This window comes from Belonocnema kinseyi, chromosome 3, assembly GCF_010883055.1.
Source record: "Belonocnema kinseyi isolate 2016_QV_RU_SX_M_011 chromosome 3, B_treatae_v1, whole genome shotgun sequence".
NCBI lineage: Eukaryota > Metazoa > Arthropoda > Insecta > Hymenoptera > Cynipidae > Belonocnema > Belonocnema kinseyi.
In genome coordinates, this window is record NC_046659.1 from 75,444,239 (window position 1) to 75,457,259 (window position 13,021).

Consider the following 13,021-nt stretch of genomic DNA (forward strand, 5'->3'; position numbering starts at 1 on the left):
ATTCGAAACAAGGTTCAAAGACAAATAATCAGACCGCTGTTAATTAACTTTTCCTCCTCAAATCCTCATTCCTACACAAAAGCAAATCCTCCAAGTAGACCAAACTTCACTGAGGATCACAGTACCTACTGTCTCTTCCCCACGTCCTTCTGTAACGTGGAATTTCGCGGACGCGAGTCAACGGCCTTATCTTTCTCCCCCCTCTCAATTCCAACTCCTCTCTTGAGCCTCCGAAGCGGACGACACACGACAAGCCGCAGAGGCTACGGGAGGCGCGAACCACTCAGCACGCTAAATTGAGACGATCCTTGCGGAAGATCTGTTTCTTAACTTTCAAAAGTGTCATAACTTAATAAATTGCATAAACTTCATTAGTCGAATAAACTTCACAAGTTACAAAAGTGTTTGAAGTTTCGCCAATATCTTAAGTATTTTCTTTCGAGTTTACCCCAAGATTCATAGTGAGCAGAACCAGCCGATTGTATGATAGGTGCCGACGCTCGGTGGAAGCGAGGAGTGAAACTCGAAGGGCACGGGAGTGACGGAGAACGCGAGCGAGTGAAAAGTCGTGGGCGATTCTCGTGCGCCGGCCTTCCTTCCCCGACCTCTTCGATGTGCCAGTGAGTTAGTTGGTGGTGGCGAACCTAACCTAAAAGCAATTCTTGCATGCTCGATCGACCGAAGGAAGGTTCAAACACTGATCTGCGCGACTTTTCCCCTTTGTGGCATTATACGCTTTTCAGGAAAGTGTGTTTGCAAAAACTTGATTAACTATTAATTACGTTCACGTGTTGCGTCAAGATTGCATCGGACACTTACTGGACGTTCTCCAGAGGAACTTTAGTTACTTCTTTAAAATTCAAAAGTGGATCGCACGGGAGTGATTTTGGAGTGTGAAAAACACCAGTTTACAAGGTTTAGTTGCTGTTCTATGCGTCAAAATGATGGACACTCAGAACTACTGGGAGGACAACTCCGCTCATTCCATGCAGGTGAAATATGAGAGGTGAGCCAAGATTTTTTTGAGATATCTATTAACGTTGTTAATGACAGATTGAAATTTAACCGTTATTTCACACAAAATAACTGTTTGACTCTTTATGACTTTCTTCACTAGTTGTTTGTAACTGAAGGCAATTGCGAAATGAAGGTAACTCGAGAAAGATTAATAACACATATAGCATGTTACGGTATTCCAGAGAGTATTTGCATAACTGAAAGAACAAGAACTTGTTGTTTCCAAACTTTTTTGAAAACTTTACATCAGGCTTCTCTTTATGGTATTCCATACAAAACATTACAAGCAAAGCATGAAGATGTGTTGAGAAATCTACAGATTTTTAGACAAAAAATTACTAATCCTTACCGAAATTACAAAAAAAGGTAGTTGAATAATTACGCGAAACACATGTAACAAATGTCAGGAGAAAGTGCATAACATGTTTCATAGATCCAAATCCATACAGTAATTCAGAAACTTCATTAATTTGCTTCCATGAAAATTAAATGTTATGTGCACTAACAGTTTATTTGTATCTTCAAAAGTCACTTGTTTTTCGTTTGTTATTCATTAAATCATGTGCAAAGTAAATTAAAAACAAGTACCTTCTGAAATGACAAGTAACATGTTATTTCACAAAACTGCTCAATGTTTGTCAAATGATTCGAACACCTTAAAAAATAAGCTGAACTGATATTATACATTCGGGGTTTCCCCTACAATTGTATTAAGAGAAACGATTAAAATACTTTTAGTAAAGATGCATATTTCTTTACTGAATGATTAATACATGCTGACTTTGCACTGGTGCGTAATACCTGCTTGCTACAAGAAAAAAAAGAACAATCAGCATATTATATTGTATTTATAAGCCACTAACCCAGATAAGGGAGCACCTATGTATTACGTCATATAGGGAGGAAGTGAGTTCACCAAAGTGTGACTTATGTCTATAAAAAGACAAGAAAGCAAATGCCCAGAGGTATTGATTTGAAAAAACGAAAAGAACTATTAAACATAAATTACATACTCTCTTAGAAATAACATTTTAAATAAAGAATTAGAAATTTCAAATAAAGTATTTATGCAAATAGATTTAAATACTTTGTGCAAGTTTAGACAAAAGAAGTTTTAGAAACCGTTTCCTGACCTCGGAGATTTCCTATTGTTCACTTTTTGCATCGATTGTCCGAACGCTGACCCTGAATACAGGTGCCAAATTACAGATCCATACATGAACAATTAGGTGTGTTTTAGTCTATGAATAGGAAATTCAAATAGTCTGGACCAGTGAATTAACATCTCTTCATTCTCTTCCTTTATGTATGTGCAACCAGATAAAGATAGTAAAGAACTTTGGTTTCGGAAGCTCATTTCGAAAGATTTAAATTTACGGAACACCTAAAATTGGCGTAAAAATTTTTAAAATCTGTTTTGAAAATTATGTATGATCATGCTTCTTTGTCAACAGGCAGATAATCAAAACATTATCAGTCTCATTCATTATACAGCTCTGTTTTCTAACTTTAGTTGTGCTACCTTTTTTATCACAAGTGCACATAAACGTCAGGACTACCTGGAATCTTATTTTTATGCTAATCTCACATTGGGAAAGTTCTCAATTTTGTTTTGCATACTTTAAAAGTCTTTCATAATATAATGATGGATGGTGAGGGCCAACGTAATCTTTCATTTAACGAACATAATTATCTGGGAAATAATCATTACTTGAAGGCCACTTTTGAAGCTAATAAGCAAAGTTTTTTACAATTTATTATAACCTAGACCATCAAGTTTTAAATAGCAATGCCAATATTTTAATTAAAGAAGATTAATGCTTCAAAGAGGATTTAGCGTTTGATATCTAAATGGTCACGTGTGTTTATACATTAATATTTTTGACAAAGATAATGTTTTAAGTTTACATAGTTGATATGGAATCACGTTCTTAAGGTTAACCTAGTCATGCACGTGTGAAGCAGGTTTCAAACGAAACGCACGATCTCTTATATAAAAAGTAGAAAGGCGAAAATCTGTGTACTTACTTTAATTTCCATTTATATTCCGTAGCAAAAGTTTCACCTCGAATTTAGATCTCGGCTTTGCATTTCAATTTTAACTCACAGAAACTCATTGATGTGTATTTTGTTGCATGCCCTTACGAACAAGGAAAATTTTCACTGGACCTTGATTTATTTTCGTGTTTCATCTTCGTTTAATCTTAAAACAAAATCATATGCGGCATTCTTTCGAGATTCGAAGTTTTTAATTGTTTAAAATTAAAAATGAATTTTGAATTTTTTAAATCAAAATTTTCATCCTTATCTTTGCCTGATATCATATGAATGTACTGATAAACGAAATGTAAGATTAGCTATTTATGTTATACAAATAGGAACAGTATCGAACAACTGCTTATCATGTGCCAGAAATTCATCGTGAGTGGAAATTATTTGTTCGATATCATAAACTACAACAATTCTTTATCATACATATACAGGTGTTTCAGTGAGTTTTAGGTGCAATTAATATGTTGCCAAAATTCAGGTTCATGTCATATGATAAGATAGACTCGAGGCTGTATTCGTGGACGAGCCTTGACGTCAATTGAGTGCGTAATCGACCATGTCTGCTTAACTCACACTGGTCACACGAGGCTATACAGATCACAAACATTTTCCACGAAAGAAGTCTTGCCCACTTACGTAAATAGGATCTCATTTTTCTGTTTTTAAAGTCCAAATGATTGCATATTTCAGGCCCCTTTTACATTTTAAAAGCTTTGGTGTCAAATTAGGCTAGCATGAAAGATTTAGAAATTATCTTGCATGGAAACAACTCTCAAGGTTTATATTATACATACCTCCATTTCCAAGTCTTATCCAATACTGTTCGTTTTCAGATTTGGACGTTTCCAGTTTATCTCATAAAATTCTTTTAATACTTAAAGTTGTTTTAATTGGTTGGAAATGTTCTTTAGTTTGGATAGGAATATAAAATTCTTATTATGTTAAATCGACATAAAATTAATTTTCACTTGACTTTAGTACCTATCATTTAAAATTAGTTGCAGAGTTAGTGAAGTTCCTTTAGAAAAAGAAATGAATTATAGCTGCAGTTACTTTGTAAAAATAGTAACTTGTTATATTTCTTGTTAATTGAACTATTCCAAAAAAGCATTTAAAATTTCATCATATTCTATTATACACGTTAAATATTAAAGAGTATGTTATTGCAAATATTTAAAAATGCAGAATATTAAATTAAAAATCGTTAAAATTAAAGAATTTTCAATGGTAAATCTTCAAAATTGGATAACGTTGAATTGTAAATCATCAAGATGAAAAAGCTTTTAATTTTTCAAATTTTTAATGAAAAACTATGTAATTTTTAAGTTTTTCAATTAAAAATTCTGTAATTTTGATGGCTCAGATGTGTAATTAAACCAACTTGAATGGTTAAAAATTGAATACTCTTGACTTTTGACCTTACAAATTATCTAAATTTAGGAATTTTTATCAAGGTTTATCAGTTTTGAATGTCCAAAAGTAGAAATTAAAAATTATGCATATTTTAAGTTTACGAATAAAAAATCCTATAATTTTATTGCTTTACATTAAGAATTTCTTGAATTTAAAAGATTTAGATTTCTAAACTTGATGTTTTATTTCCAAAATGAACCAAAATGAAGAATTTTGACGTTTACATCTTTAAAAATCAATAGTTTTGAATTGTGAATTTTTGAAATTCAGTCATTTTAATTTGCAAATCGCACCAATCAAAAAATTTTTAATTATTGAAATTGAATGGTTTCAAAAATTTTTCCAATTAAATTTGTAAATACTTTTTAAATATAAATCTTAAAATGGACTAATTCGTAATTTTATACTTTCAAAGTTCTCTAATTTTTAATTTTAATTCTTAAAAATTACAGAGCGTTATTGTGAATTTGTAAAACTGAAGAGTTTTTAATTTTGACAATTTACAATTAAAAATACTTTACCTTTCATGATTTTCATTTAAAGTTTCTTTCATTTGGAAAATTTATATGAAATTGAAAATTTCACTTTTTACTTTCAAAATAATCCACATTTAAGAATATTTATTTATCTTTAAAATTGGATTTTTTTTTGGAACTATTTCAAATTCTGAAACTTTGAGTTAGAAATCTTTAAAATCAAACATTTTTGAATTCTTACCGTTTAGGATTGAAAATTCTGCAAATTGTCAATTTCACGACTAAATTTTTTTTGTTTATTTATCATTTAGATTTCATTTTTTTCAATTTGCAAAAAATTTAGAATTTAAAAATGACTTCTGATTCTTAAAATAAATCAAATTTTATGAATTTTATTGAAACATCTTCAAGATTAAAGAGTTTTTAAATTTGAAAAAAATTATGCAAGTTTAAAGTTTTACATTTTAAAAAGCTATAATTTTAGTGATTTACATTCGAAATTTATTTCAATTTGAAGAATTAGGATGGAAAAGTTTACTTTTGACTTTCAAAATCATTATAATTTGACAATTTTTATTTACACATTTTTAAAATTGTGGATTTTTGAATTGTAAATCTTCTAAATGGAACTTAAAATAAGCATTTAAAAATACGTAATTTTCAATTATTCAGGTTCAAAATTAAATGATCATTAATAATTGGTATAGTGTTCAAAGCAGATAAAATTTCAATTGTAAACATGTTTTAAGTGGATCAATATCAAAAATGGACATCAGAAAGACTCAGAATTCTCAAATGGCTTGTAAGAACATATTATTATGATATAAAATCTAATATTAACCTAATAATTTTTTTCTTTGCTTGTAATTCCGGCTGGGATATAATATTATATTCTGATGAAAGTTACAGATTACTGAAAGACGATCTAAATCAAAATTAAAATTGAATTAAAGTTATATAAATCCCAATGTAGCTATTTTAATATTAATTTATTTTTATTAATAATACTTTACTAGTTCTTCAATTATGTAGTACTTCAATTGAAAGTACTTTAAATTGAAGCATACATTTTCAATTTGATAATTAGGTAATTAAAATAAGGAACATGTAATAAGCGGTGGCAGTTCTCTATTTTTGGTATTTCATAATATTGATGAAAATCAATTATTAATTGTTACCAAGTTTGATAAAGTATTTGAGGAAACTGTAGAAAAATATTCCTATTTAATTGGATTTTTGTGTTTCTTGCATTCGTTATATAATTTGCTAAAAATAAAAAACTGATATATTTTCGTCGATGTCATAAATAATTGTTAAAGTTTTAATTAATTCTTACATAGAATTTCACATTTAGTTATACAATATTTTTATCATTATAATTTATTATTATTATCTGAAATCGTTAACTGAGCTTTTTCCGATTTCGCATTGCGATTCGACCCCAGCTAGGCCGAAGAAATTTATAAAAACTAGAAAGCATAACAAAACTGCGATGTAAGTAATTTAGAAACTCATTTTTGGATAATATTTGAAATTAGTCACCTATAAAATCGTCAAATAAGATATTTTGTCAATTATAGAGTTGGTTTTAAGCGGTTCAGTCTGGACTGATGAAATTTAATAATGAACAAAGTTTGAAATGCATCCATTTCAATTGGAATAGATTAGAGTATCATATTCAGTTGCCAGGCAGATCTATAATAATGAATAGTGTATGTACGTGACGTCAAACTTGTGAGTGTCTAAAAAAATCTTATTGATTTTCTCGTCAGAATCGGATTATTTCTCTCCTCGTATTAAAAGCCTGCTAGGCCAATGACACCTTATCGATCGAGCCAGATTTATTCGTTCTTTATATGTGCATGTTGGTAACTTTGCTTCCTGCATGGACTTCAAGTACAAGTGTAAAGCAAAGTTTTTATTTGGAATCAAAACTTTAATAAGAATCGATTTCTTAAGACCTTACAATAGTTATTCTTGTCCGAAGTCTGGTATGAATTTATAAGAATAGCTTCATGCTTTCCTCATGTATATAAGTCTGCAAATAAAATGCAAATGACAGAAAAAGACTCTATTTTCAAATGGGGAGTTATGTGTGGTATAATCTATGAATAGGTTCTTATTCTAATGGATAATATTTCCTTTTATAGAACTCTTATTGACAGCAGTCATACAGAATTGTATAAGGGTTCATCCAAAAATTACAAAAGGCATACGTAAAATACCAGAATTTTCCACCAAAAAGTTAGGGTTTCAACGCAAAAAGAGCAAATTTGAAGCAAAGTGATAAATTATGAATTTCTGATGTTAAAGTTTCCTGATAACTGGTCAAAAAATATTTCTAAAAAGTAATCCGCAAATTTTAACACCAGAATTTCATCAATTAAATACCCTGGTCGACAAAATAACATCATAACTTCAAAGTGATTATTAAAAAATATTAGTTTTCTAGCAAATTAATTTATATCACAACCCAAGAAGGACGAGCTTTTAACAAAATTAATTGATTTTCAAATCATTAAAAAGTAAATTTCCAACTAAAAAAATCATAATAGCAAACATGTGATTTTAAACTGAAAAACGAATTTTCAACAAAATAGTTGGTTTTTCAACGAATAAAATGATTTTTAACTAAAATTATGAATCTTCAATTAAAAAAGAAGTTCTTAACCGAAAAGTTGAATTTTTAACCGAAACGAGAAATTTCCTACAAAAAAAAACGAATTTTTTACGAAAAAGAAAACATGTTGAACCAAAAAAAGAATATTTTATTTTTTAATTATGAAAATTAAGTTTCTACCAGTAGTTGGATTTTTAGTGCAAAAATTAATTCTCAACAAAGTAAAATAATCTTTTAACGGAATAGTTCAATTTTCAACCAAGCTGATGAATTTTCAATTAGAAAGAGTAAATCTCGAAAAAAGACATAAATTATCGACAAAAAATGTTGAAGTTTCAGTTAAGGAACTGAATGTTTAACTAAAATTACGAATATTTTACCTATAAAAAATCTTAACCACGCAGTTGAATTTTCGACCCAATGATCAATTTTTCGCCAACAAAAACAAATTTGTCATAGAATGCATACATTTCCAGGTAAAGAGATATAATTTGAAGCGAAAGTAGAATAGTTGAAATTTCAGTTAGAAAAATAAATTATTGCAAAAAAATAATTTTTAACATAATAGTTCAATTATCAAGTATTTTTGAAATATTTCAAATCAACAACGGAATAGTTTTTGTTTTAATTTTAATATTTTTGGTTCAAAATTCGACCATTTGGTCGAAAATATGTCTTTGTAGGGTAAAAATTTAATTATTGTGTTAAAAATGTCACTAATTGGTTGAAAATTAAACTATTTTACTAAAATCATATTTTTCATCGAAAAATCAACTGTTGGTTAAAAATGCATCTATTTCGCTAAATGTTTAATTATTTTGTTAAAAAGTAAGCTATTAGGTTATTTGAACTATTATTCAACTATTTTCCACCAAAAATGGATTTTGTTTGTTGAAAATTCAACTAGTATGCTAAGTTGATATTTTTTTTAATTCAACTTTTTTGTTAAACATTTGTACATTTAGATTAAAAAGTAATCTTTCCTGCTGGGAAATAAGCTTTCTTGTTGAACATCCAATTATTTTCTAAAGAAATGTGTATTTTTGGCATCGATTTTTGACTTAAAAAGAAAAAATTTTAACTAAAGGCTTAATATCCAAGTTTTCCATGAGAAAAAAAGTTCAACAAAATAGTTAAATTTTTAACCAAAAGAAATATTATCATCGTTTATTCTACTGTAAAGAACCTTGTCTGGAAAAATATTGTACTTTATTTTTGATAAACAAACAATATTTGAGGCTTACATGTAACTATACATTACGTGGGTTTCAAAAAGTCGTAAGAATATTCATTCGATATGTTTAGTTATTTTTTAAATGAAATATATGCGTCACGAATTAGCATTTATTAACGCAATCCAAAAGTGGTATTTAAATTACAAGGGCGTTTAAAGCAGTTAGTACGTCCGTGAAAAATATAAGTGCAATTAGGAAACAGTTGATTAATTATTCCAATGTGACATTTAAATACTCAACTGACGCCAGAAAAATCAGGTTTGCAAATTCTTTATGGTGTGTCTTACGATATATTTTGTGAAATGTCCATTGAACTTTCAACTTTCGTGAAACCTAATGCAGAAAAATTTCAACTTTCTTCTGTGCCTACCGTAGGAATTTATTATCTTAAACCACGCATAATATGTGATATAATCTGTCTTTACTCACTGGATAAATTCTGTTTATGAAAGAAATTCATGGAATTCAAAACTAGTGATGGAATGCCAGGGAAAACTTGACATGAGTCAGGGAATTTTTGATAAACTGAAATTGAAGTTAAATTAATTATTTTGTGTTATTAAAAATATTTTGTTGAAAAAAGCATTCTTTTTGGTTGGAAATTGAAACATTTTGTTATGAATTAATCTATTTTGTTTGAAAGTGCATCTTTTTTGCTTATAACTCACAACTCTTTGGTTGAAAATTAATTTGGTTAATTAATTATGTTTGGTTGAGGATTCAACTATTTTGTTAAAAATTCATTTTTTTTGGTTGATGATTAATCATCTTCGTAAAAAAAACATTTTTGGTATGAAAGATTTAACTACTTTGCTGTAAATAATTTTTTTTATCGAAAATTCATTTTCTTATTTGAAAATTTAACTATTTCCTAGTTGGTTGAAAATTAGTTTAAAAATTCTACTGTCTGGTTAAAAATTAATGTATTTTGTTTAAAATTAAGCTTTTTGGTAGCAAATTAATCTCTTTTGGTTAAAAAATGACCTCTTTTGTTGAAAATTTATTTCTTTGTTTGGGAATTAGTTTCTTTCAGTGGAAATTACGAAAAAACTTTTTTGTCTTAAGCATTTATATATTTAGTTAAAAATTAATTTTCTGAACTAAAAATTAAACTATACCATCTTTTGTCGAAAATTTATCTTTTTCAATTAAAGAGTTAATCTTCCTGGTTAAAATGCATCTGTTTGGTGAAAAATTTAATTAATTTAATTGAAAATTGATGCTTTTACTTAAAATTTAGGATATTTAATTAGGAAAACAGTCCAATGTAAAATCCTTTTTTTAACGTTCCATAATCAAATTGATGAAAAGAATTCCTGAAAATAAAATCAAGAATCCAACGACCAAACTAGGACAACCACCACAAAATGTTCCCATTGGAATCTGAAAAAAGAACACTTCTCTCCCCTCCTTTCCTCCTAAAAAATAAAAAAATAAAATAAAATTATTCATCTTTACTTTGGAATAATTATAATAATTTTCTTTTCTTTTTTTGTGTTCCTTTTTTCAGATTCCAATGGGAACATTTAGTGGTGGTTGTCCGAGTTTGGTTGTTGGATTCTTGATTTTATTTTTAGGACCTTTTACTTAAAATTTAATTATTATATTTTAAATAAAACATTTATCTGTTTTAGGCAAAAATTGAACTATTTTTTTTTAAATCGATCTTTGTCTGCAGACATTTTTTTCATTATTGAAAATGAATGTTTTTTGTTAGGAAATTAATCCTTTTTGTAAAAATTCCATGTTTTGAAAGTGAATTTTCAGCTTTTAGGTTCAAAATTAATAATTTGGATTGGTTTAGGATTAAAAGCCAGAATTCATTTTTTTGTTTGACATTGTAATTATTTAGATGAAACTTCTTTTTTGTCTACTGAAAATTAATGGCTTAAACTGAAAATCTAAATATTCTATTTTTTTCTGAATTTTTTTTATTTTTTAGCAAAAAATTGAACTATTTCGTTCAAGAATGCATGTATTTTGTCGAAAATTGGTATTTTTTAATAGAGAGTAATTCTGCTTCTTAAAAAATTAATCTATTTTGTTGAAACTAAGATATTCTTACCTGAAGAGTTAGGAATTAAAATTATTTCATATTTTCATATCTAGCTTGTAATAAGTTGAATTGAAATTTCTCTGAAAATTACTTACAAAAATTATTCTAGCGATTGTGATCTTGGTTTCTATATATCTCTGAGTTGAGTAACATAATTTCATCTAGACTTGTGAATGCAAGCCGATAAATGAAATGTTTAATGGAATCGAAAGTTTGCACAAAGGTTTGTATGCACATTGCAGGTCTCTTTTTGTATCAAATTTTGGCTTAAAAGAAACTTGATTAAGATCTAGATACAGTAATTTAAAATTTAAAGTAAAGGTAGACAATCTCTAGAATTACGTAGAGTATTCTTAAAATACTCCTCTGCTCGGGATTTGAAATTTTCCGCTGTTGTCGCGATTTCAAGGTGTCAAACTTGATAAGACATTTTTTCTCTCTCGCCCATTTGCCATATTCTCCTCTCTCTCTCTCTCTCTCTCCTTTTTTAGAAACGTTGTCACTTTTTTTTAATAAAAAGAAAAATTATCGGTGCATAGTCTGTTCCATTTGATGGCCGTAATGCTGCTTGAGATAAGAGTAGGAAGGAAAGAAGCTTAAAGTCTCGTGGGGGTCCCCTGAAAACGAATATACCTGCTATAATATAATCTTGATAAGAAGATAACTTTTACGAATCTAATCACGCAATCTTGTTACCTTTGTTTGCGATTGAAAATTGGTGTGTATTTGACTTCTTTTATCTTCAATGACAAATTTACGTGATATGGCGTTAAGCAATATTAAACACGGGAGTGTAAGCATTATTCAATGAAAATATAAATTTGAGTGTAATTTCTTACAATTTTATACATTAAGTTGCCTTTATGCGATGACCGGAACGTCAGAAAGCGAATAAAAGTCAACAAAATTTCACACTTTTTAATCGAGTAATTTGAAAGTCAATTTACTTTCGTCATTGCTGACCTTAACTTGATGCATTTTCTTGAAAGAAATAATTATGTATGTCAGTTCTATTTTAAAATAATTTGAATTTTTGTTGTTTTCAAATATATTTGAGACAGAAATACTACGGAAAAACAGAAGATAAACTTTACATCGATTTCCGACGAAAGATTCTCTGCAACAAAAACTAACTTCATAGGATAAACTTTACAAAAATATCGGTTAAACTTTCTTTTGTTTCTCCATAACAAACACATGTTTTTGAAAGACGCGAAGTTGGCTAAACAAAACTTTATCGCTCTAAAAGGTTTTCTGCAACAAATTTTATTCTTTGTTTTTTCTGTGACCCAGGGCTTCTTTTTAAGTCCTAACTTTAAATAGTTTCATTTATTATCTAGGCGAAAATAAAATTTATTCGCTGCTAGATAATTTTGAACAGCGATGTGAAACAGCTGGCAGATATGTTTATCTGCCGATCGATAAAAATTATCGGTCAGCGGATAAGAATTTCTCTCAGTTCTTTTACACAGCTGTTAAATTTATCTAGCGGCGGATACATTTTATGTCTACAGGGTTTAAACCGCTGCAATGAAACTATCCGGAGTAAGTATAAAAAAGGTATAACTTGTATAGTGAACTTAATTACTGTTCTAACGGGGTCAACAACTGTGAAAATCTTCTGTCAAGAATGATAAAGAGATTGCGCGATTTTCTGTTTTTCCTTGGTGATTTATATTAACCTTAGAATTCGGTTTGATCTCGGTCCCTGTTTGTTTATACGCTGGAGTACTAATTGACACAATGCTACGTAAAGATAATGGTTTCAGATCTTTGAGTTTTACGAAGACGGAAAATTTTAATGATAGATATATACAGCTGAACGCGTGCTGTGATAACGTGGGACGAAATATTGATATTTTTAAATTAAAAATTATTTAGATTAATTAGGTTATTCAAGTCTGAATTTTTCCCTTCACATGATTAACTTTCATTATTATGATATAACCATGTTTGATTGTTATATTTGAATATAATTACTTTATATTGTTTTCATAATAAATACTTTGATTCTTCTACTTTCTTTTTTAATCAAACAGTTAAATTAAAATATGCCGGTTTTAAAATTGGATAAGGGGCCACCCATAAATTACGATACCAATATAAAAGGGTGGGGGAGGTCGTTCTATAACCTGAATGTTATAGCAGAGAG

General features: G+C 28.8%; 1 protein-coding gene across 1 annotated transcript in view; it reads left to right on the top strand.

The window, feature by feature from the left end:
- Positions 1-218: 218 nt before the first annotated feature.
- LOC117169022 (transcription factor cwo) overlaps positions 219-13,021 on the top strand; it is a 98,865-nt gene continuing 86,062 nt past the window's right edge. Inside the window, exon 1 of the mRNA XM_033355077.1 lies at positions 219-1,006. Coding sequence (XP_033210968.1) covers positions 942-1,006 — 65 coding nt within the window. The 5' untranslated portion in view covers positions 219-941. The remainder of the gene's footprint in view (positions 1,007-13,021) is intronic.